Raw genomic sequence first — 27,409 nt, 5'->3', positions numbered from 1 at the left:
TATCCTGAAAGCTTCAAGACACTTCTCATCGAACTCAAATGGCACCCCCCATTCATCAACAATGCCGAGAGTGGCTTAGAAATCTTGGAGAAGTCCTTTATAAATCTTCTATAGAACCCCGCATGACCAAGGAAACTTCTCACCCCTTTCACTGAAATTGGAGGTGGTAAGTTTTCAATAATAGAAATTTTAGCCCTATCAACCTCAATACCATTCTTAGACACCTTGTGCCCAAGTACTATTCCTTCATTTACCATGAAATGGCATTTTTCCCAATTCAGGACTAAATTTGCCTCTTCACATCTTCTCAGCACAGCCTCTAAATTCCTTAAACAATCGCCAAAAGAAGACCCCATAACAAAAAAATCATCCATAAAGATCTCAATGTTTCGTTCCACCATTTCAGAGAAAATAGCCATCATACACCTTTGAAAAGTGGCTGGAACATTGCACAACCCAAAAGGCATACGACGGAATGCAAATGTACCATATGGACAGGTGAAAGTCATCTTCTCTTGATCCTCAGGAGCAATGGCTATTTGATGGTACCCTAAGTATCCATCCAAAAAACAATAATACTGGTGTCCAGCCAACCTGTCTAACATCTGATCAATGAAAGGCAGTGGAAAGTGATCTTTTCTGGTTGCTTTGTTCAGCTTGCGATAATCAATACAAATCCTCCAACCAGTTACTATACGTGTTGGGATAAGTTCATTATTGTCATTCTTCACTACTATAATCCCTCCTTTCTTAGGGACTACCTGAACTGGACTTACCCAACTACTATCTGAAATAGGATAGATCACACCAGCATCTAACCACTTCAAGATCTCCTTCCTTACCACCTTTTTCATTGTTGGATTCAATTGACGTTGTGCTTCAATGGAGGGCTTACTATCATCTTCCATCAAGATCTTGTGCATAACTGTGGATGGACTTATTCCCTGAATATCTACCAACGTCCATCCAATTGTCAACTTATGGGTTCTCAAAACCCTTACAAGTTTGTCCATCTCCTCAGTAGAAAGAGAAGAAGACACAATGACTGGTAAAGTCTCCTTGTCACCCAGAAAAGCATATCGAAGATGTGCTAGAAATGATTTCAATTCCAACTCTGGAGGTTTATGAACTGATGGTAATGGTCTTTCAGGTCCTTGGCCCAAATCTTCATATTTTCGATTATAAATTGGCCCTTTAGAATTCATCCACTGTAAACACTCTTGGACCTCACTGTCTAACTCAGCATCTATATCATCAATTGTCAAACTCTTCTTAAGTGAATCCTCTGTGAGATTAATTTCTACCACTGCTTTCTCTACCATGTCAACTTTGAAATAGCTCTCATTTACATTTGCAAACTTTAAGGCCTTAAACACATTGAATACCACTTCTTCACCCTAGACTCGAAGTGTCAGTTCACCCTTTTGAACATCAATTAAAGCCTGCCTAGTAGCTAAAAATGGCCTTCCCAGAATGATTGGGACATTTTCATCTTCTTCCATATCCAATGCTATGAAATCTGCCGAAAAAATGAATTTGTCCACTTTAACAAGGACATCCTCTATGATTCCTCTTGGGTGTTTAACTGAACGATCTGCTAGTTGTAATATAACTGTTGTAGGACTAGCCTCCCCCAAACCAAGTCTTCTGAATACAGACAAAGGCATCAGATTTATACTCAACCCCAAATCACACAAAGCATGCTTACATTCAAACTTCTCGATTGTACACGGTATAGTAAAGCTCCCCGGATCTCTCAAATTTTGGGGAAACTTTCTCTGCAATATTGCACTGCACTCTTCAGTGAGTGCCACCATCTCATAATCTTCCATCTTCCTTTTCTTGGATAGAATCTCCTTCATGAATCTCACATAGCTAGGCATCTGCTCTAAGGCCTCAGCAAAAGGAATATTGATGTGAAACTTTGTGAATACCTCTAGAAACTTAGAAAACTGTTTATCTAGTGAAGTTTTTCTATGCCTCTGAGGATATGGAACATGAAATGGCTGGTCAACAACAACTGGATAACTCTTCTCTGGTCTCTTATGGCCTTCAGTAACCCCTTTCTCATTTGTATCAAATTTCTCACCCAACTCCTTATTACGGACTGCTGACTGTTGTATACTGGGCTGCTCCACTTGCTTACCACTTCTCAACGAAATTGCCTGACAATTCTCCTTAGGATTTACCACAATATTGCTAGGAAAATTCCCTTGCGATCTGTTATTAAGCATGTTGGCCAACTGCCCCACTTGTGTCTCAAGGTTTCGAATAGAAGATCATGAATTGAGTCTGGGTATTAGTAAGAGTCAACAAAGCTGCTTGCAATTCATTGGGCTTTTCTGGTTGAAACTGTGACCTGGGCTGGTGTGACGATGAGGCTTGATTCATAGGCTGTTGTGACATACTCTGCTGGTATTGGCCTTGAAACTGTGATTGTTGACCCTGATTGTTTCTCCATGAGAAATTCGGGTGATTTCTCCACCCAGGATTATAAGTGTTGGAGAACGGGTTTTGATATGGCCTCTGAAAATTACCAACTGCTTGTAATTGAGCCTGATCAACTGGCACATTACCATACATGTTGGCTGCTGTACACTATTCATACAAATGAGGCCCTCCACATATTTCACACCTTGATTGCATATGTATAGCCTGGGCTTGAGCTGAGATCTTGTTTTGTTGCAACTGCTTTGTCAATGAAGCAACCTGAGCAGTTAAAGCAGTGATAGCATCCAATTCGTGTACCCCAGCTACTTTTCTCTGTGAGGTGTCTCGTTTGGCAGGCCACTGATAATTTTTCATACCCATCTCCTCTAACAATTCATATGCCTCATCAGCCCCTTTACACATGAAAGCACCACCTGTTGCTGCATCAATTATAGTGCAAGTAGTACCGCACAACCCGTTATAAAAGTTGTGGACTAACATCCACTTCTCAATACTGTGATGAGGGCATTTCCTGAGCAAGTCTTTGAATTTTTCCCAAGCATCGTACAATGACTCTCCCTCATTCTGATAAAAGTTATTGATTTCTCCCCTCAACTTGGCAGCTTTTGTAGGAGGAAAGAACTTGGAGAGAAACTTCTGAGCTAACTCCTCCCATGTATTAATTGAGTTGGCCTACAGAGAAATAAGCCAACTTTTTGCCCTGTCCCTGAGTGAGAAAGGGAATAGTCTCAATCTTATTGCGTCATCACTTACTCCATTAAACTTGAACGTTGCACATAGCTCCAGGAAGTTCACTATGTGCAAGTTAGGATCCTCATTGGGGAGACAACCAAACTGGATAGAAGTCTGAACCATTTGTATCATCGTCGGCTTAATTTCAAAGTTATTAGCATTAATAGTCGGCGGTCTAATGCAAGAGTGCACTCTTGTGACAACAGGGAGCACATAATATCTTAATGCTCTTGCTCCCTTGGAATTTCTGCAGCCCCTTGAACATTGTTAGCACCATTTCCCAAGTTGTCAGCCATGATAAAGTCCAATCTCCTCTTTGTTTTCTGATTCTTTCTGTACGTTCTTTCAATTTCCAGATCTATTGGTATAATCTCCTTTTGTTTATTGCTTCACATATACCAATTAGTCATGAAACACATTAGAACCTTGATCCAAATAAATGTTAACAGAAATTAATTAAAATAAAATAACCAAATTAGAACAAATAACAATAACTGTGATATTGGAATATAAGTCCCCTTCAAAAAGTCGTATGAAATCTGAAAATCGCATCACCAGCGCTATAGCGCTGTATTCTTAGCGCTGTAGCGCTATTGCCAATGGCAAAACGCTTCAAAATCTGGGGCACTAGCGTCGTAGCGCTCTTATTGTAGCGCTATAGCGCTAAAGTCAGAACCAAAACACTGAAATATTTCTTCCTAGCGTTGTAGCGCTATTTTTGTGGCGCTGTAGCACTAAAGTTAGATTCATTCTTGCTTCAAAATCCTTCATAGCGCTACGATGCTCCCTTGGTAGTGCTATAGCGCTATTAACAGCACCCAAAATTGCACATTTCCATCCCGATTTTGTTCCACTTTCACTCCTTTTCACTATTTTTACCATTTTAGCATTAAAAACCTGAAACATGAAAAAACGAACATAATTCTGAAATAAAATAATCCTAAACTAACGAAAAACACCCTAAAAACTAGACCATAAACGAGCCTAAAACTCGTTTATCAATGACCTACATGGGTTATCATATACTATCATGTGATCTAACCTACCTCAGATATTAGACAGGGGACGTAGATGGTTTATCACATGTCATAGTGGCCATTAATATTGTAGTCCCATATGGTATACGTCTTTATAGTCATATGTTTATAGTTTATGTTTATGCTTTATGATTTTAGTAGATTTTCCTTGCTGGGCATTAGGCTCATTCCTTTATTTTTATATGTGCAGGGAAATAGTTATGGCGGCGCAAAGATTCTTGGCAGCTTGGGATTGTGTATTGAGGAAGAATGGATTCGGTGGACTACGTGAACGATTCGAGGAAGACGTTGTTTTAGTCTTTTATTTTGTGTTTCTATGTATTTTCCGCACTTGGTTTTGTAACAAATTTATTCAAGGTTTAAGTTATGTTTTATTTTCATACAATGGGATACCATACCCTGAATTTTATGTATTTCAACATTTACTTTATAGTTTTTAATAAAGTTATGAATGTTTCGTACGCAAGTTTTCTTAAGAATAGTATCTATGTATAGTAGTTTTAAGGGTCCAAAGTCTAGAATTAGTTGGGTCATTACATGACTCATTTAGCGAGTTAAGCACTATTTAAGGTACACAGTGTGACGGTCTTGGTTAACCGGGGCATTACAGTATATTTTCCCTGAACCCTTCCAGCTCAAGGCATCTGCCACCATGTTGGCCTTTCAAGGGTGATACAGGATTTCATAATCATAATCCTTCACCAACTCCTTCCAATGACTCTATCTCATGTTCAAATCTTTTTGTGTAAAGAAGTACTTCAGGCTCTTATGGTCAGTGTATATCTCACACTTCTCCCCATAAAAGGTAATGTCTCCATACATTTAATGCAAAGACCACTGCTCCCAACTCTAGATCATGAGTGGGCTATCTCTGTTCATACTCTTTCAACTGATGTGATGCATAGGCAATCACCTTCCCCGACTGCATATGAACACAAACTAAACCCTGTTGTGAGGCATCGCAGTGTATCACGAACTTCTCCTAATCTGTCGGAAGACTCAGAAATGAAGCTGTAATCAATCAATGCTTCAGTTCCTGGAAGTTGTTCTCACACTTATTTGACTACGCAAACTTCTGATTCTTGCGTGTCAGATCAGTCAATGAAGTAGCAATCCTTGAGAACCCTTCCAAAAAATGATTGTAATAACCTGATAATCGAAGGAAGCTCCTAATCTCAGAGGCATTCCTTGGCCTTGGTCAATCTCTGACTGCCTCAATCTTAGCTGGGTCCACCTTGATCCCATCCCTACTAACAATATGACCAAGGGAAGTTACTTGAGGTAACCAGAACTCACATTTCTTGAACTTTGCAAACAACCTATGTTCCCATAGTCTCTGTAGAACCAACCTCAGATGTTGCTCATGTTCCGACTCTGACTGAGAATAAACCAGAATATCGTCGATAAAGACGATCACAAACCGATTTAGATAATCATTGAACACCCTATTCATCAGATCCATAAAAGGAGTTGGGCCATTAGTCAACCCAAAGGACATGACTAAAAACTCATAATGCCCATATCTGGTACGAAAGGCAGTCTTCGATATATCTCCATCCTTGATCCTCAGCTGGTGAAAACCATATCGAAGATCTATCTTTGAGAATACCATCTTACCCTGTAACTGATCAAACAGATCATCTATCATTGGCAGAGGATACTTGTTCTTAATTGTTAACTTGGTCAATTCTCTATAGTCAATACATATCCTTAGAGAACCATCCTTCTTCTTTACAAGCAGGACTGGTGCACCCCATGGTGAGAAACTAGGTCTAATAAAACATAAGTCTAACAGCTCTTACAGTTGTACCTTTAGTTCTTTTAACTCTGCTGGGGCCATTCTGTAAGGTGCCCTAGACAGTGGCTTTGTCCGTGGTGCCAGTTCAATAACAAATTCTATCTCTCTGTGTGGCGGCAACCCTGGTAAATCCTCTGGAAACACATCTAGAAACTCATAGACTATTCTAGTCTTCTCTGGTCCCACTGGCATGACCTGAGTGGTATCTACCACACTGGCTAAGAATCCTATGCAACCATCTTGCCATAGATCTCTAGCCCTCAATACGGACATCATAGGTACACAGGGTCTATGCACAGTGCCAACAAATACAAAAGGATCCTCACCTTTAGGCTCAAAGGTTACCATTTTCCTTCACCAAGCTATGGTTTCCCTATACTTCACTAACCGGTCCATACCCAGAATCATATCGAAGTCGGTCATAACCAACTCTATCAAATCAATTGATAACTCTCTGCCCTCCACTGTCACTGGCAATGATCTGACCCATCTCCTAGATACTACTAACTCCCTAGTGGGAAATGAGGTCCCGAACCCTACAGCATAATAATCACATGGCCATGGTCTACACAATCTATCAATAATTCTACTAGCAATAAAAGAATGTGTAACACCAGAATCAATCAAAACAACATAAGGGGTTCCAGAACTAAAAATCTGACCTGTGACTAATGAGGGACAAGCCCCAGCTTCTACCTGTGTCAATAGAAACACTCGAGCTGGGGTCGAGCTGTCTGCCTTTCTTGGTTCTTCCTTTCTTGCCCTCGGGCAATCTTTCTTTAGGTGTCCCACTTTCCCGCATAAAAAGCAGGCATTTTTCTGACACTTCCCTATATGGCACCTCTTACATCTGGAGAACTCTGGAAAAGTCCTCCAGCCCTCATTGCCACTTGGTGGCCTATCTGAATACCACGTGGTCACCTGTCAATGCCTGGAGCTGGAAAGGCATCAGAAGCCTTCCTTTTCTGATCACTGGGGCCACCGCCCCTACCTAAACTCATAAATGGAGATCACGCCCTCCTAATATCTCCCATGGTCGCGTTCTTGCGCCAGATTTTTTTCTCTGCGCTCTCAGCTGTGAGCGCCTTCTCAACTACCTATGCGTAAGTAGTCACCACTGGCACTGTAGTGATACGAACATTGATGGACCCAAAACGGGTATGCTTTAAAAATTTATACTCACAAGCACACGAATCGTATATGAAATATAGTGTTCATGTAAGCACAAGATCGAACCCAAAGGAGTTGTCTAAAATAAAAAAGAAAACTATTTTAAACCAAAATTAATAAATTCTAACCTAGCTCCAAAGATTAATGAGTTTTAATGTTATGAACATAAAATAAAAGATTGAAAATAAAACTATTTAAGAGAATAAAAATAAACCAATAATGATTTGAAAATAAGTGTTAAAAGAAAGATTATTAAGATACTAGAATCCACAAAATGTAAGTTTAATAATACTTATTAGTATATTGATTCCCAAGTATTAGTGATAGTTAAAATAAGTCAAACTATCATTTTCCAAATAGATTTATAATTTTAAGCACAAATTACTTCTAAAAAGATAGGATTTTTCTTCACTTTTCAAAAAGTATAATTTTAAAGTATTTAATGTGAATCAACCTAATGAAACAAAAAAAAAATCAAATAACATTATTTATAAGGCAAAACATAATATTATTGTTCTAATCATTGGATGTGTACAATTTAATGACACATCTTACACAAAGAATATTATGTTTTTGCAAAATGAAGAACAAAGTGCATATTATCTAACAATCCAAAATATGAGATATTAAAGATGAAAGACATATATGAAGAAGAAAAATCCATAAACTTTGTTGCATTACAAAGAAAATCAACATACAAAATAAATATTATCTAGTTACAAGTTGCTTCATCATGATCTTAATAATCTTATGAAAAAGATTAGAAGCACATAACTAGAATAGAAATTACAAAATAAACAAGATACATACTTGAAAATGCTCTTGCAAACCCCAAAATGGAAGAGAGAATGGTAGAAAGAAGATGGTAACCTCCAAAAATTAAGCACCCTAAAATGGTCTTGAAATTCCATATTTATAGCCAAAATGAGAGCATTAAAATAATCAACTTAAATTAATTAAATTGATTAAATTAATTAAATAAAGTAAATATGGTATGTAGAGGTAAATTATAGGGTGTAATTATGATGCTGTGGTGAAATATGTGGAAAAATTGGGTAAAAAAAAGTGGCATTTTGGACATAGGGGACAAAGGTATAAATGATGGGCTCAAGGGAGATTGTTGGAGGCTTGGTGGGTGTGGCAGTCGGCTGGCCAAGTGGGCTAGTTGGGCTGAGAGGGGAAGGAGGCCAGGCCTGGCTGGGGAGGGATTGGGGCTTGGCTGGAAAGGTGGGCTTCGGTGGTGCCTGGTTTGGTCTGGCGTGGGCTCAGCTGGTGTGGGCCTAATTGAGGTGCGGGTGTGAGCTGCTGACGGGCTGGGCTTGGAGAGGCGAGCGGGCCCATGGGCAGGGGAGCCTTTTTTTGCCATTTTCTTTCAAATTTGCCATTTTTTTCTTTCTTTTCCTTACTTTTCAAAGCCCAAAAAAATACAACATACTCCCTACAAAATAAACATAAATTAAATCAAAATCAAATATTTTCAATTATAAAATAAATCATATTAATTCATTGAAAATATTAATTAAAACTTGATTTAATTTAACACCTAAGCTCAAAAGTTCATATTTTTACTTCCTACTTAACAATACTAATTTCAAATAATTTAAACTACAACATATTATAATAAAATATCTATAAAAACACACAAAAATATATAAAATCATGATAAGACTAATAAATTCTAAATTACTTAAAAACTTAATAAATCAATTAAAAACTCAAGAACTAAGCAACAATTAACATATAAAATATGGTAAAATAACTATATTTTGTAGAGTTATCACACCCCCAAACTTAAAATTTTGCTAGTCCTCAAGCAAAAAAAATTTTAAACACACATTTTTTTTATTTATTGGTGATATAAATAAGATTTTCTCAAAAATTGCACAATGAAAATAAATCTAAAAAGTTATTATGAATAAAAGTTAAGCTTATGTAATTAATTAAATTCTCAATTTCTCTTTTAAAAAAGAGGTTTTCATTAAAATTATTTTTCTCTTAAACTTATAGGAAAAAGTGTTCTTGTTATGAAAAATGTCATTTTTATTATAAGCAAAATTGACCCAATAATTAAAGACAAGCTTAAAAATTATTCAAAATTTTAAGAGAATTAAATTCAAACTCAATCAAGATTTTTATCATTGAAAATGAAAAATATCACCAATTTTTTTTTTTAACAAGACAACAATATATATATATATTTTTACAAAACATAAACACAATAAAACATACACTCCTAATAATAATAACCATATAAACTCAATACCCCCAAACTTAATATAAACATTGTCCTCAATGTGTCAAAATATAAATATAAATTAAAATTTACAAGAGGTTAGAGTTTAGAATGGTCGTACCTCATCGTGGTGCATCGTCAAGAGAGGAGGAAACACTTAACAAAAATTATAACACACAAAAGTAAACATGAAAACAAGCACACAAAAATAAACACATAAAACACATAAACACAAGTTACCAAGAGTAATTTCAAACAATCAAATAACTTAGTAAATAGGATCCTCAAGGGGGATTTCATCAACTTCATCGATTTTTAATTCTAAAAATAGTTTTAATTTTTGTCCATTAACTTTAAAAATATCACCATTGTTAGGATTTTCAATTTCGATAGCTTCATGTGGAAAAACAACTTGAACAATTTAAGGACCGGCCCACTTAGAGCGTAATTTTCCCGGGAATAAATGCAAACGAGAGCTGTATAAAAGGACTTTCTGACCTGGAGAAAAATCTTTTCTCAAAATATTTTTGTCATGGTAAAATTTTATACGATCCTTATATTTTTTTTAATAGTCATATGCATCATTCCTAATTTCGTCTAGCTCATTCAATTGAAGTTTTCTTTTCTCACTTGCCCTGTCTAAAGAAAAGTTTAACTGCTTAATTGCCCAAAAGGCTCTATGTTCTAACTCAACAGATAAGTGGCATGCCTTCCCATACACAAGTCTGTAGGGTGACATGCCAATGGGAGTTTTGTACGCGGTACGATATGCCCATAATGCATCAGTGAATCTTAAGGACCAATCTTTCTTAGTTGGATTCACAGTTTTTTCTAAAATGTGCTTAACTTCCTGTAACGACCCACTAATCTAGACTATTTGGACCATTAACGAATCTATACATAAAACTTACATTTTTGCGGAAATACCATAATTTTATTGAAACTTGTGGAAACAAAGGTTACTTTCATAAAATAAGTAGGATATGGGTACCCATTGTCTTTAAAACAAAAATAACTTAAAAACTAAAAAGAGTTACATAGAAAATGCGGAAAATACATTTGAAACCATAAAAACATAAAGAAGACTACATCCTTGAATCGAATAACGCTCGGCCCCTTGACTCCATTCACCATCGATACACATCCTCCAAGCGTCACGAATCTTACCGCCTCTAAAGCTTATTTCCTGCACATAAACAGAAAGGAGTGAGCCTAATGCCCAGCAAGGAAAATCTAACACATAGTCATAAACATAAACATAATTTCATAATAACGTAAAGACATATCATAACACATAATTCACTTATTATAATGGCCATTATTACTTGGGGTCCCATAGACTAAACAAGCTTATGCCCATGAGATTAGTGGGGTCCTACCAGCTAAATAGGCATATGCCCACAATCTTTTTGGGGTCTTGTTAGTCAAATAGGGCATAATCCCAAGCCTACAAACAAACACATTCATAACATATCATAACATAACACATAAGATAACATAAACATATAACATATTGATTCTAGCCTATTTCCCTTACCAAAGTTACCGGGATTATGGACTGAGTTGGGACTTTTGGAACACTCCTAAAACCATAAGAAAGAGTGAGTCTAAAGAAAGGAGATGAAATGAAAGAGATGGAAAGACTAAACCATAAAAACATACTTACCAACTTATATGCTTAAGAGCTTGGATTCCCTAACCAAAATAAGAATAAGGTTAGGGGACTGAGTAGAAGGTTTTGAGAAAGGAAATAACATAAAATACAGAAAGGAACTAGAGTTTTGGGTTTACCTCAAAGATTGCAAGATCAATCTAACCTTCACCGAAATACTATAGAACTCACTTCCCAAAGTGTTTGATAAGCTTATGATGTTTAAGCTTATAGTTTTTCCCCAAACCAAGTGTTTACACTCTCACACTCACTTAACACTAGCAGCCTCTGAACTTAGAGCAAATGGTGAAAAATGGCTGGGTACTAGGTCCTATTTATAGAGTTTGGGAATGAAAATATCTTGATTTTACTTGAATAAAAATAATGGCTTTTTAGGTGAAAATCATTTGAATAATTGTTCAGCAGAGGCTGAAGACTCGTTCAGAAGATGCTGGACTGTTGAAGGAGTTTGAATGGCTGAAGGGAAAAGAATTCAAAAGAGTTTGAATCCATCCTGAAGGAGGCGATATATCGCCCCCTGTAGGCGATATATCGCCTGGGCCAGTATGCCCGAGGCGACCGTGCATCGTTTCGTGTTTTCCGTATCTACGTGCTGCAACATATCGCCCCCTATAGCTGCGATATATCGGCACACGCTGAATATTTAAACACGAAATTACACATTTTTAGCTAAGTTTGAATGGAGTAAACAGCCTTGACTAAGCCCTCAACGTACTCAAAGCTGCTGACTGACCCTATAACATTCAAACTTTACTCCTTATTATATTTAATCCTCAAAAATACTTAATCCTTAATTACCATTCAAAACATGTGCTTAAAATCCTATTGGTTGATGTCTAAACCTTATAATATAATAATATAATCCTTAATATCAGTCATATAATCAAACCTTAGGTTAACTTAATATTCTTAAACTATAGATTAAACTTAGAAAATCTATAAGTACTACTATGAGTGTCCAAATAATTCCCGGTCTGAACCAAAAATCCACAGTAACAAAGATAATGCTAAACATACTATAATACTATTATCTATCTTAGCTAAGTAAAGTTCTTGGACTCTACACTTCCCTATTAGATACTTCAACTTGACCACTAGTTTGTGGGTGATATGGTATTGAGACTTTATGTGTAATGCCATATTGTTTCATCAAATGTTCAAATGGCTTATTACAAAAGTGTGTACCGTTATCACTAATGATAGCACGTGATGAACCAAAACAGGAAAATATATTTTCTTTCAAAAATCAAAGCACAACTGTGTGGTCATTAGTGTGGCATGCAATAGCTTCAACCCATTTAGACACATAATAAACTCCAACAAGAATATAAAGATTACCAAAAGAGTTAGGAAATGGTCCCATAAAATCAATGCCCCAAACATCACATATGTCAATAATAAGAATAGGATTTAAAGGGATCATGTTTCTTTTAGTTAAACTTCCAAACTTTTGGCAACGTTCACAAGCTTTACAATAAACATATGTATCATGAAAGATAGTAGGCCAATAAAAACCACATTGTAAAACTTTAGCAGTTGTTTTCTTACCACTAAAACGTCATCCACATGCATGATCGTGACAAAAAGATATGATTTTAGATTGGTCACAATTTGGAATGCATCTTCTAATTATTTGATCAAGGCAGTATTTAAATAAGTAAGGATCATCCCAAATAAAGTTTTTCACCTCAGGATAAAATTTAGAATTATCATGCTTAGACCAATGAGATGGTATTTCTTTAGTGACCAAATAATTAACAATATTAGCATACCAAGGCAAGGAAGAAACGTGCATCAATTGTTCATCAGGAAAAGTTTCAGTGATAGGAGTGGAGTCATGTTAGTTTCAACAAGTAGTCTAGATAAATGATCAGCAATAACATTTTCAGATCCCTTTTTATCACGTATTTCTAGGTTGAATTCTTGTAAAAGCAGGATCCAACGGATCAAACGAGACTTAGCATCTTTTATAAGAGATATTTTAATGCAGCATGATCAAAATAAACAATAATTTTAGACCCTAACAAATAAGATCTAAATTTCTCCAATGCAAAAACAACAACAAGCAATTCTTTTTCGGTTGTGGAATAATTTAATTGAGCATCATTTAAAGTTTTGCTAGCATAGTAAATTACATGAGGTATTTTTTCAAGTCTTTGTCCTAAGACAGCACCTATAGCATAATCAGAAGCATAACACATTATTTCAAAAGGTATTTTCCAATTAGGGGGTCGAATAATGGGTGCAGTAGTCAACAAATTTTTCAATTTTTCAAAGGCAACATGGCAATCATTATTAAAGACAAAAGCATTTTCTTTTCCAAGTAAATGGCATAAAGGCCAAGAAATTTTGCTAAAGTCTTTTACAAATCGTCTATAGAAACCGGCATGGCCTAGGAATGATCTAATTTCTTTCACAGTTTTAGGAGGGGGAAGTTTTGAAATAAGATCAACTTTAGCTTTATCAACTTCTATTCCCTCAGATGAGATTACATGACCTAAAGAAATTCCTTTTTTAACCATAAAATGACATTTTTCTCAGTTAAGCACAAGGTTTTTCTCTTTGCAACGAATTAAAACAAGTGAAAGATGGTGCAAATATTCATCAAAGCAAGAACCAAACACAGAAAAATCATCCACAAACACTTCAAGAAATCTTTCAACCATGTCAGAAAAAATTGAAATCATACACCTTTGAAAAGTCGCAGGTGCATTGCATAACCCAAAGGGCATGCGACGATAGGCAAAAGTCCTGAAAGGGCATGTAAATGTAGTCTTTTCTTGATCTTCTAGAGCAATGGGGATTTGGTTATATCCTGAATACCCATCAAGAAAGCAATAATATGCATGGCCAGCTAAAAGTTCAAGCATTTGATCAATAAAGGGTAATGGAAAATGGCCTTCTCTAGTAACATTATTCAGCTTTCTATAGTCTATGCACACTCTCCACCCCGTTTGTACTCTAGTAGGGATTAATTCATTTTTCTCGTTTTCAACAACTGTGATCCCAGACTTCTTAGGCACAACTTGAACTTGACTAACCCATTGACTATTAGAAATAGGGTAAATGATACCTACTTCTTATGACCTCTTCTCTAACATTTTTATGACCTCTTCTCTAACTACTTCTTTCATATTTGGATTTAGCATTCTTTGACATTCCCGAGAGGTTTTAGCATTATCTTCTAGATGGATTCTATGCATACATATGGATGGGCTAATTCCTTTAATGTCTCCAATGGTCAAACCTATGGCTTTTTTATATTATCTAAGGACATCTAACAATTTATCTTCTTGTTCTTTATCTAAGGCGGATGCTATGATAACAGGAAAGGTTTCAGACTCTCCTAGAAAAGCATATTTTAAATTTTCTGGCAAAGGTTTAAGGTCTAACTTTGGAGACTCAGAAATTGATTGAACATGATCTAAGGGTGAAAAAGGTTCAACTTTGGTTTCATTTAAGGGTATAGACTCTAGCAAAGAATTCACATCATCATTAGAGTCATCAACATGCAAGTTCATACCAAAGTATTTTTCACAAAAGTCAAGTAAGTCATTTCCATCATCTTCACAAATAATATCTATCATGTTAACTTCATGCACTTCCTCATACTCAACAGATTTAGCAACATTAAAAACATTCAATTCAACAGTCATATTTCCAAAAGATAATTTCAAAATACCATTACAACAATTAGTGATTGCATTAGATGTAGCTAAGAATGGTCTACCTAAAATGATAGGAATTTGAGCATGCATATTTTCCACAGGTTGAGTATCAAGAACAATGAAGTCAACAGGAAAGTAAAATTTATCAACTTTTATCAAAACATCCTCCATAATGCCTCTAGGAATTTTCACAGAACGATCGGCTAATTGAAGAGTTACAGAAGTAAGTTTTAGTTCACCAAGGCCAAGTTGCTTATAAACAAAATAATGCAATAAATTCACACTGGCACCCAAATCAAGTAAAGCCTTCTTAATAAAATGATCACCAATAATGCATGAAATTGTGGGACACCCGAGATCTTTATATTTAACAAGACTCTTATATTGAATAATGGAACTAGCTTGTTCAGTTAAAAACGTCTTTTTAGGAACATTAGTGTTTCTTTTAACAATACAAAGATCCTTTAAAAATTTAGAGTAGGCAGGAATTTGTTTAATGGCCTCTAAGAAATGGATATTGATACTAACTTGTTTGAAAACTTCTAAGATGTCATTATATTGGCCGCCTTTTTTAATTGGAAGTAATCTTTTTGGGAATGGGGCTTTTGGAAGGAAAGGATGGATTGGAGTTTCCTTGTTTGAAGAGTCATTGACATTAGAACTAGAAGGCTGACTCTTTTCTTTTTCTTTTTCTTTTTCAATCTCGGGTATGTAATCGGGTTTGACAATGTTCTTTCCGGACCTAAGAGTTGAAATTGATTTGACTTCTCCATTATGACTAGACTTTTCTATCTCATATTGATATTTTGGATTAGGGATAGGTTTACTAGGGAATATTCCTTTTTCTCTATCAGCTAAAGCAGTGGCGAGTTGTCCGACTTGTGTCTCGAGTTTAGTAATTGATTGAGACTAATTTTGTAGGATTTGTTGAGTGGATTGCATAAATTGTTGTAAAGTATCTTCTAAGGAATGTTTCCTTTGTTGGGGATATGGTTGATTTTGTGGGGCATGAGTTTGGTTTTGCGTGTTGTATTGGTGCCCTTGATTCATTTGAGGTTGGTTTTGTCTCCATGAAAAGTTTGGATGGTTTCTCCAATTTGGATTGTAGGTGGATGAAAATGGGCTATCATTTAGTTTCCCATAAGCATGAAGAGCATTGGCCTCCTCAGAAAAGGCTTCTTGGTAGGACAAACATGATTGGGCATTATGGCAAAGACTAGAACATATAGAACAAACATCTTTTCTTGGTTGTATTGGAGAGTTTATATTTTGGCTTATGGCTAAAGCTTCTACTTTTCTTGCTAATTTATCTAAGGTGTTCTTAAGTCTAATTCCTCTTTTACTTCATACATTCCTCCTCTTTTTGGTGAATTAGTTGACCTAGACCTAGGATCAAAATAATTCCATTGTTGTGAATTGACAAATAAATCTTCAAGGGCGTCCCAAGCCTCTTGTCCTTGAAATTTTAAAAAAATTCCAGTATGCATAGATTGAATCATTTGACGATTAGAGGGAGTCAAACCATCATAAAAATATTTTACAAGTCTCCATTTTTCAAAACCATGATGAGGACATTTTAATAATAAATCTTTAAACATTTCCCAACATTCATAAAATTCTTCATTATCTTTTTTTTTTTTTTTTTTTTTTTTTTTTTGGGAAATCAGAAAAGTATATTGCACCAAAAAACCATTTACAAACTAACAGCACCTCTACACGGCCTGCACCAGACTATACACCAGACCACCAAAAATGAAACAAAAAGCAACCTATAATTCCTCAAACCAATTTAAATCATCCTGACCAATATGCTTAGGCCAAACAAATAGTATTCTATTTTTAACAGACTCAGCTACCCTTTTAACAATTAGATCTAATCTAGCTATTTTTAAAGACCACAAGGCTTCATTTCTGGACTGCCAAAGATGATACACCAGAGCAGCAAGGCAAGAGGCATAACAGAGTTTCCTGAATTTGCTTAGCTTTGATCGATTGTTCCACCTAACTAGCTGCTGCAATGAAACAGATTTAACTTGCCAATGCAGCCATCTTTTGATTTCCTGTAGACACCTTTTGCTGACATTACACTCAAAAAACAAATGATCAACGGATTCCTTCTCAACTCCACACAGGAGACAAGTACAATCCTGTATTATACCAAATTTGAACAGCCTATCCCTAGTTTTGAGGCGATCTTGGACAGCCAACCAGAAAATAAATCTGTGTTTGGGTAAGTTAAATCTACTCCAAACCTCCTTACTCCAATGATATTTATCACCATCTGGCCAAATTAAATCATATCCCTGTTTAATGCTATAAATCGTACCTGAGAACTGATGTTCACCAACCAAATGTTTAAAGGTGTACTTGACAGCAACTATTTTCCTCCAGTACCAGCTACTCTGCACAGGAGCAAAGTAATCCCACCAAACCTGACCCTTTATATACACGGAATTAATCCATTTAACCCACAAGTCATCCTTCTTAGAGGAAATTTCCCAGACATACTTCCCAAGAGCAGCTTTATTCCAAACCAGGATGTTTCGGAAGCCAAGCCCTCCAGCCCTTTTAGGACGACAGATTCTCTCCCAAGCGACCCCTCCTGGGCTAGAACAAGTAGCTGTCCCGTGCCACAGGAAAGCCCTACAAATAGCACCGAGTTAATAAGAGTGATAAGAAAAAGCTGACTCCAATAAGAGTGAATAGATATTAGCACCGAGTTAATAAGAGTGATCCTCCCTGCAAAAGACAAGTTCCTAGTGCTCCACCGCCTTATTCGCCCAGTCATTTTCTCAAGGAGAACCGAACACTCCATGGCAGAGATTTTTTTAGCACAAATGTGCACTCCCAAGTACCTGAAAGGCAAAGAGCTACGCTGAAAACCAGAGGCTTCGAAAATACGCTGAGCCTCAGCTTCATCCATGCCCCCACAATAAATGGCAGATTTTTCTTCGCTAGGAAATAAACCGGAGGTCTTGGAGAATAATTTCAGACCTTTCAAGATGAGATAGACCGATTTGAAGTCGCCATGGCAGAACAACAAAATATCATCAGCAAAAATAAGATGGTTCAGCCTAAGGTCCTCACAACGCTCATGAAATCTAAAACCAGCTCTCTCCCCAACCTTCCCCATAATTCGGGACAGATATTCCATGCCTAAGACAAATAAAAGCGGGGATAATGGATCTCCTTGTCTTAGACCTCTTTTGGATTCAAAGAAACCGTGCAACTCGCCATTAAACATTAAGGAGAAACGAGGAGTCCGAACACATTCCATGATAATTTGAATAAAATCATCAGGAAATTGCAAAGCTTCAAGCATCTCTTCTATGAATCCCCATTCTATAGTGTCATACGCTTTCCTAAGATCAAGCTTGATCATACAACTAGGTTTGCAATTTTTCCTACCATAATGGCGCACTAAATCTTGACAAATCATAATATTGTGGCCAATAAACCTACCATGAACAAATCCGCCTTGATTCTTAGCAATCAGGTCTGGTAAAACATGCTTTAACCGAGAACGTATTAATTTAGTGGCCACCTTATATATCACATTGCAACAGGCAATGGGCCGATAGTCATTAACATTGGAAGGGCACTTACTCTTAGGGATGAGAGTAAGGGTAGTAGCATTGATTTCCTTTAAAATACGGCCCGTGTGGAGAAAAGACAGCACAGCCTCACTCAAGTCAGCCCCAACAATATCCCAACAGTCCTGAAAAAAATAGCTACAATAACCATCCGGTCCAGGAGCTCTTATACCAGGAATAGAGAAAACAGTTTGCTTTACCTCTTCCCTAGAATAAGGCTCCAGCAGGATCCTAGCTTGCAAATCCTTCACAACCAGCCCAAGCCGAACCACATTCCTGTTAATTGATAATCTGTTTTCTAGCTTGCACCCCAATAAAGATTGATAATAAGAAAGGAAAACAGAGGAAACTTCTTCTGGCTTGTCAACCCAAACACCTGATTCAGATTTGACTGAGTAAATTCTATTTTGGGCTCTTCTATCCCTAAGGCTAGCATGAAAAAATGCTGTATTCTCGTCTCCTTCTTGCATCCATTTCACTTTAGCTTTTTGATGAAGAAAAGAGCAATAAACTTTGTGTATCTCTGAGTAGTTTTTCCTAGCTTGAGACTCTTTAACTATCATCCTCTCATTCAGCAGATCTCCTTTTAAATGATCCTGGCAATCTTTGAGTTCCTGCTCAGCTTTGATATGAGCCGACTGAAGCTCATGAAAACCCTTCCTGTTCAGTTCCTTAAGAACGGTTTTTAACCGTTTTAACTTCCTCACAATTCTGTACATTGGGGTTCCAAACACCACTCCCTGCCAATCATGCTGAACCTGTTCAAAGAAATCAGGGGCAGAGGCCCACATTTTGAAGTAACGGAATGGTTTCTTACCATTTCCCACAGCAGGATAAATCGACAACATGGCTGGGCAGTGATCAAAAATTCCTTCATTCAAGAAAATCACTTCAGCTGCAGTATACTGGTCAAGCCATCTCTGGTTAGCCAAAACTCTATCAATTTTTGAGTATATTCTGTCATCTCCTTGCTGTTTGTTAGTCCAAGTAAAGAAACTTCCAGTGAATTTGACATCCTCCAAATTACACTTCTCTATACATTGCTGAAACGCCACCGACTTACTGTACTTAACTTTCACCCCAATCCTCTCATCCTTATGTAAAATATCATTGAAATCTCCAAGCACCAGCCAAGGCTCAAGTGTGAAACAGTCATAAAGATCCTTCCATAACTCAACTCGCCCATCCTCTGCATTGAACCCATACAGAAATGAGACATAGAAACCAGTTCCTTTATCAAGAGGCCTAACCAACAGATGAATTAGTTGGCTAGAACACTTAATGATAAGGACCGAAAACATAATAGGATTCCAAGCCACCACAATACGACCTCCATTATGCCACGCATTATTAGAAGTGAAACACCAACCCGAGAACATATGAAGGTACAAGGCTCCCAATTTATGAGCCTTGACCCTTGTCTCCAGGAGCCCAATCAACCCAACCTTATGATAGGAGATCAAATTCTTGACCTCACTCTGCTTATGATGAGTATTGAGACCCCTCACATTCCAAGACATAATTCTATCCATTAGATAGAGGAGGTACTCCCCCTCCTCCATTAGTATTCTCTTCCCTGGAAACCAGTGAACACTCTCCTGTCTCTTCCACTAAAACTTGAAAACTATTGTTAGTAGCCATCTTACTGTTCAGTTCCGTATGTTTGTGTTTCCCTCCTTTTGAAACAGTTTGGAAGCCCTCATCATCAACCACAATCTGTTTTCCTTGTTCTTTCCCAGCTGCTTTGGCCTCCCCTACTTTCACCACCCATTCTTGTTTTTTACCCTCCTTCTTGCGACAATCAAGAGCTTTGTGTCCCATGCCTTTACAATGTCTGCAATAAGCAGGCACCCACTCATAATGCACACTAACAGAGACATTAAACCCCAACTCATTTTCAAATCTGATCAACTCAGGAAACTCCTGATCAATAGATACCTCAATTAGAATTCTTGCAAAATTCAGTTTCTCTCTGTTCTTTGTAATTTGATCAACCATCAAAGGCTTGCCCAATTGACTCACAATCTTGAAAAGTGAGAGTTCACCCCAGTACTTCAGGTCCAGATCAGTGAGTTGAATCCATGTGGGAACTTTGCAAACATTTTCCTTCTTAAAATCTGAATTAGCATCCCAAGGCTTGAGAATGACTGGTTTCTTGTCAAAGAAAACGAAACCCCCTTCCAGCACTGCATCTCTGTTTTCAATTGTATCAAATCGGATGATGAAAACGCCAGGAGAGATTGCACCCACCTTGTCGACTCCTTTGCCTCTCCAGACTCTTCTAGCAAATCCCTCCAGAACAGACAGAGGGGGATTCGCTCCCAACACATAGCCAACAAGAGAGGAGTTCCAAAAATTAATCTCCTCTTCAATATCCTCTAATTCAATCTTAATCCCCTGTTTCCCCTCAGAAATCTTCTCAGAATTGTCAAATTTACCGCTCAGATTTTGCACTATAGTACCAGATCTGAGCACCGGAGGCGTTGGACTCTTACCTTCACTAATTTCCTTAGCACAACGATGTGATGCAGAAAGGAAATTTGAAAATTGTTGCCTAATGTCGTCCTGTCTTTGCAAGCTCACCAGCGTCGCCTTCGGAGAAAGGACCAGATCTGCGTTCCCCTGTATCAGCGGCAACGGGGAAGGAGGCTCCGTCCCATTCCCCAGTTCTCCTTCAGAGAAATCGATAGCCTCCACCCCGAGCACTTTAGCCATTGACTTTGTTTTCCTGACCATATCCGACGACGACGGCCCTCGCTTCTTTTTCTTCTTCCCTGCTGACTTCACCAGAACCTTACCCTTCTTTGCCATGGCACCAGCTCAAGGAGCTGAGAGAGAGCAAAACAAACTCGTGAGTCTTTACTCTTCATTATCTTTTTGAAAAAAACTCATAGATTTCTCTCCTTAGACTATCAGTTTTAGACATAGGAAAAAATTTCAGCAAGAATTTATTATAAAGTTGATCCCATGTAGTTATAGACCCCGTGGGAAGGGAATTTAACCAAGATTTTGATTTGTCTTTTAATGAAAAAGGGAACAATCTTAGTTTGACCGACTCATCAGAAAAATTTTGAAATTTAAATGTTGAGCAAATTTCTAAGAAATCTTTGACATGCATGTAAGGATCGTCTCTATCTAATCCATAAAAAGATGGAAACAATTGAATGATTGATGGTTTAAGCTCAAAATGGGTAGAAAAAGTGGTTGGAAGAAAAATACATGAAGGAGCATTAGATGAAATAGGTGGAAAATATTCAAGCAAAGTTTTTTCAGGCACAACATTTTCATCAACAGGATTAGCAATTGGCTCCATGATGCTCAATTTTTTACTAACAGTTTCAATTTCAAACAATAATAAACATTTTTTTACTAATCGATTTTAGAGTTACGTTCCCAAAGATGCATACAATTTTCACAAAGCAATAGAGATAATCTCAAATAAACAATTTTCTGATGTGGAAAATCAGTAAAAACCGCAACCACAGAGCATACTTAGAATTTTTTATAGATATTTCACAACAAAATAACTTTGATGGTTCACTTGTCCCCAGGCCTATTTGATTCCACTTACTCGCACACTACTAACATCTCCCCGAGGTTAATTAGTAGAGGCGGATTGTGAATTTTGTTTAAATTTCCTTTAAGCAAAAATTGCTTATGGTAAAAGGACAAGATTTAGGTTTCTCATTTTTTTTCAAGTATTTTTTTCACAATTATACAACAATATGATAAATGATAAAGAAAAATAAGGCAAAATTAAATAAGACCATCCAAATTTAGGCAAGAGTGGGGAGGCATAGCATGCCATCAACCATAACAAAAATATGGTAAAAATTAGGAGGCACAAGTGCCATCAACTAAAACATAAGATAAAAGACTAGAAGGCAAAATTGTCATCAACTAGATAGGAGGTAAAATTTCTATCAACTAGTAACTTGCAAAAATAAAATAAAATAAAAACTACAACAAGATAAATAAAGAAAATTACAACAAAGGTTAGGAGGCACAAGTGCCGTCAACTAACAAAGAAATACAACGAATAAAACCTATAACAAAATTACAACAAAATTAGGAGGCACAAGTCTCATCGACTATAAAAATTAAAAATATAGATAGAAGGCACAAGTGTCGTCAACTATAAAAACAATAAATATAACTATATAAGTATTTTTTTTATGGGTGGTAGAACCGTCTCAAATTTTTTTTTTATCTTTTTTTTAGTTTTTATATAAATATATTTTTTATATATAGTTTTTTTTTAAGTACAAAAATTAAAATAACTAGTAGAATAATTCACTAACCTTGAGATAAATTTTGTTTCCTTTCTTGCAACTCCTCGGCAACGGTGCTAAAAACTTGATGGATCCAAAACGGGTATGTTTTAAAAATTTATACTCACAAGCGCACGAATCGTATATGAAATATAGTGTTCGTGTAAGCACGAGATCGAACCCAAAAGAGTTGTCTAAAATCAAAAAGAAAACTATTTTAAACCAAAATTAATAAATTATAACCTAGCTCCAAAGATTGATGAGTTTTAATGTTATGAACATAAAATAAAAGATTGAAAATAAAATTATTTAAGAGAATAAAAATAAACCAATAATGATTCAAAAATAAGTGTTAAAAGAAAGATTATTAAGATACTAGATTCCACAAAAAGTAAGTTTAATAATACTTATTAGTATATTGATTCTCAAGTTTTAGTGATAGTTAAAATAAGTCAAACTATCATTTTCTAAATAGATTTATAATTTTAAGCACAAATTACTTCTAAAAAGATAGGATTTTTTTTCACTTTTCAAAAAGTATAATTTCAAAGTATTTAATGTGAATCAATCTAATGAAACAACAAAAAATCAAATAACATTATTTATAAATCAAAACATAATATTATTGTTCTAAGCATTGGATGTGTACAATTTAATGATACATCTTACACAAAGAATATTATATTTTTGCAAAATGAAGAACAAAGTGCATATTATCTAACAATCCAAAATATGAGATATTAAAGATGAAAGACATATATGAAGAATAAAAATCCATAAACTTTGTTGCATTACAAGGGAAATCAACATACAACATAAATATTATCTAGTTACAAGTTGCTTCATCATGATCTTAATAATCTTATGAAAAATATTAGAAGCACATAACTAGAATAGAAATTACAAAATAAACAAGAAACATACTTGAAAATACTCTTGAAAAACCCAAAATGGAAGAGAGAAAATGGTAGAAAGAAGATGGTAACCCCCAAAAATTAAGCACCCTAAAATGGTCTTGAAATTCCATACTTATAGACAAAATGAGAGCATTAAAATAATCAACTTAACTTGATTAAATTAATTAAATAAAGTAATTATGGTATGTGGAGGTAAAGTATAGGGTGTAATTATGATGTTGTGGTGAAATATGTGCAAAAATTGGGTAAAAAAAAAAGTGGCATTTTGGACATAGGGGACAAAGGTACAAATGATGGGCTCAAGGGAGATTGTTGGTGGCTTGGTGGGTGTGGCAGTCTGCTGGCCAGGTGGGCTGGTTGGGCTGAGAGGGGAAGGAGGCCAGGCCTGGCTGGGGAGGGATTAGGGCTTGGCTGGGAAGGTGGGCTTCGGTGGTGCCTGGTTTGGCCTGGCGTGGGCTCAGCTGGTGTGGGCCTAATGGAGGTGCGGGCTTGAGCTGCTGACGGGCTGGGCAGGGGCCCACGTGGTGGCCTTGGAGAGGCAGGAGAGCCCATGGGCATGGGAGCCTTTTTTTGCTATTTTCTTTCAAATTTGCCATTTTTTTTCTTTCTTTTCCTTGCTTTTCAAAGCCAAAAAAAAATACAACATACTCCCTACAAAATAAACAAAAATTAAATCAAAATCAAATATTTTCAATTATAAAATAAATCATATTAATTCATTGAAAATATTAATTAAAACTTAATTTAATTTAACACTTAAGCTCAAAAGTTCATCTTTTTACTTCCTACTTAACAATACTAATTTCAAATAATTTAAACTACAACATATTATAATAAAATATCCATAAAAACACAAAAAAATATATAAAATCATGATAAGAATAATAAATTCAAAATTACTTAAAACTTAAAAACTTAACAAATCAATTAAAAACTCAAGAACTAAGCAACAATTAGCATATAAAATATGGTAAAATAACTCCTTTTGGTAGAGTTATCAAACATCCCGAGCTATCATAGGTTGTATCCCCTGGAGAAACCTCTCCTTTCTGATCACATCAGTGGGCACCAGTTCCCCGGCAAACTTTGCCATTCTATCAAACTTCAAGGCATATTCAGTCACTGACGTGCTGCTGTGAAGTAACTTGTTGAACTCTTCAGCCTTTGCAGCCCTGATGGCATCATTGTAGTATGATGGACCTAAAACGGGTATGTTTTAATTATTTATAAATCGCAAGCGCACGAATCGTTCATATAGAATAGTGATCGTGTAAGCAAGGATGTCGAACCCAAAGGAGTTGTCTAAAATCGAAAAGAAAACTATTTTAAACCAAAATTAACAAATTCTAACCTAGCTCCAAAGAATGAAGAGATTTTTGAATGATGGAAATAAAATAAAAGACAATAATATAGAAATTAAAGATAATATATAAAAATAAATTAATATTAGAAATCAAGATGGTAAAATAAGATTATTAAAGATTAGAATCCACAAAATATAAGTTCAATAATATTTATAAGTACATTGATTCCCAAGTTTTAGTAATAGTAGAAATTAATCAAACCATCACTTATTCAAATTAGATATTCTATTTAAGCACAAGTTTTTATAAAAATATAGGATCTATCTTCACTTTTCAAAAAGTATAATTTCAAAGCATTTAGTGTAAATCAATCTAATGAAATAACAAATAAATCAATGAGCATTGTTTATAAGGCAAAACATAATATTTTTGTTCTAAGCATGGATGTGTACAATTTAATGACACATCTTACACAAAGAATATTATGTTTTTGCACTAATGAAGAACAAAGTGTAAATATGTGCTAACAATCCAAAATACATTATATTTAAGATGAAAGAAGATATTTGAAGAAGAAAATTCCATAAACTTTGTTGCACAAAATGGGAAATCAACATACAAAATAAATACTATCTAGTTACATATTGTTTCATCATCACCTTAATAATCTTAAAAAGATTAGAAACTCATAACTAAAATATCCAATACAAACATAAATAGGAAAATTTGGAGGATGAACCCCCAAATTTTTCCTCTAAAAACACATAGAAAATTTACAACAAAGAAGAAGAAAATTGAGAGGTCTTGAAAGTGTAGAATGCGTAGTGTGGTAACCTCCTCTAAAAATATGCCACTAAACTCCCTTATTTATAGCCAAAAAAAGTGTATTAAAATAATCAATTTAAATTAATTTAATTGATTAAATTAATTAAATTAATAATAATATGGCAAATAGGGGTAAATTATAGGGTGTAATGATGATGTTTTGGGGTAAAATGTGTAGAAAAGTTTAGGTAAAAAAAATGGTATTTTTGGCAAAGGGGACAAAATGACAATTTGTGGGCTCAAGAAAAAGTGGCTTTGGTGGGTGTTGGCAGGTGGAAGGCTGGCTTGTGGATTGTTGGGCTCGGGCTGGTGCGGAAGGGTGCTGGCGTGGGCCTTGGAAAAATGCCAAATTTTCCTTTCTTTTCTTGTTTTCTATCATTTTTTCCAAACACAAAAATGCAACATATTACCTACACAAAATAATATAAATTAAGTCATGATAAAATATTTTCAATTATAAAATAAACCATATTAATTCTTGAAAATATTAATTACAACTTAATTTAATTTAACATTTAGTTTCAATAAAACACACATTTTTTTACTTCTAACTAGACACAATAATTTAAATAATTAAATACAACATTTTACAACAAAATAACTATAAAAACACACAAAAATATATAAAATCAAAATAAATCTAATAAATTCAAAATTACTTAAAAACTTAATAAATCAATTAAAAACTCAAGAATTAAGCAATAATTAGCACATAAAAAGTGGTAAAATAACTCTATTTTGTAGAGTTATCATAGTACTTTTCATTAAATTGAATTCTAAACTCTTCTCAATACAGGGCATTAACGTTTCTGGTCTGGGATATCACTCCCACCAAATTCGGGCATCCTCCTGAAACATATATGTGGCACAGGCCACCCTCTCATTACCAATCATCCTCATAAAGTCTAGGATGGTGGTAACCATGCTCATCCACTATTCGGCCTTAGTCGGATCTGCACTACCCTCAAAAACTGGAGGGTGTTGTTTCCTAAACCTTTCATAAAGAGGTTCTCATATATTCCCAACCTCTAGTGGCTGCTCAACTGTTGGCACCATCACAGGTGGTGCTTCTGGAAAAATGTTCTCTACAAGAACCTGTTGTTGCCTCAGGAGGCAAATTTCTTCTTCCTACCTCAATACCTTGGCTTGCAAATCAACAAGAACCTAATGCTAGTTCTCAGGAGCTGGCGGAGGGGTCTGACCCTGATTGTCATTATTCTGACCATGTCTGTCACTCTGGCCATGATCTTCTTAGCCAGATGATGACCCTATCTTCCTTGGAAGCATACTTCCAAGCTTATACCTTGCTGCAATAATCAATTCGCCTAGTTAGGTAGTAATAACTAAACCTCTTATCGCCTCACGGTCCAAGACCAAGCATATAATCATTCACATTCAATAGTCATGCTAATAAGCATGTCGATTCATATTCATATCCAAGTCTGGTGCTAATAAGCACTTCCTGATATTCATAACAAATAATAATGCTAATAAACATTTTCTGGCATTCATAACCATATAACAATGTTAATAAACATTTTCTGGCATACATATATCTATGAGAGCAGTAATGAACGTGTCCCTACCTACATGTCCATATAACAACACTTATGAGTGTTTCCTTTGCATTCACAAGCAATATCAATGCTAATGAGCACATCATTTTAAATCATGCAGCAGTCATGGGCCAGATCCCCTATCATAATATCTGATGCTACCTAATAAGGCAGACATATAA

General features: G+C 35.8%; 1 protein-coding gene and 1 non-coding gene across 2 annotated transcripts; one reads left to right on the top strand and one right to left on the bottom strand.

The window, feature by feature from the left end:
- Positions 1-1,397: 1,397 nt before the first annotated feature.
- LOC133832566 (uncharacterized) lies at positions 1,398-2,234 on the bottom strand. The gene has a single exon (XM_062262892.1). It carries the CDS (start codon positions 2,232-2,234, stop codon positions 1,398-1,400), a length of 837 nt encoding a protein of 278 aa, XP_062118876.1.
- A 707-nt stretch (positions 2,235-2,941) lies between these two features.
- On the top strand, positions 2,942-3,048 carry LOC133813297 (small nucleolar RNA R71). The gene has a single exon (XR_009884326.1). It is a non-coding gene; the product is annotated as a small nucleolar RNA R71 (small nucleolar RNA).
- The last annotated feature ends 24,361 nt before the right edge of the window (positions 3,049-27,409 follow it).

Source organism: Humulus lupulus, chromosome 1 (genome assembly GCF_963169125.1).
Source record: "Humulus lupulus chromosome 1, drHumLupu1.1, whole genome shotgun sequence".
NCBI classification, from domain to species: domain Eukaryota; kingdom Viridiplantae; phylum Streptophyta; class Magnoliopsida; order Rosales; family Cannabaceae; genus Humulus; species Humulus lupulus.
This window is presented reverse-complemented; position numbering and strand designations above follow the sequence as displayed.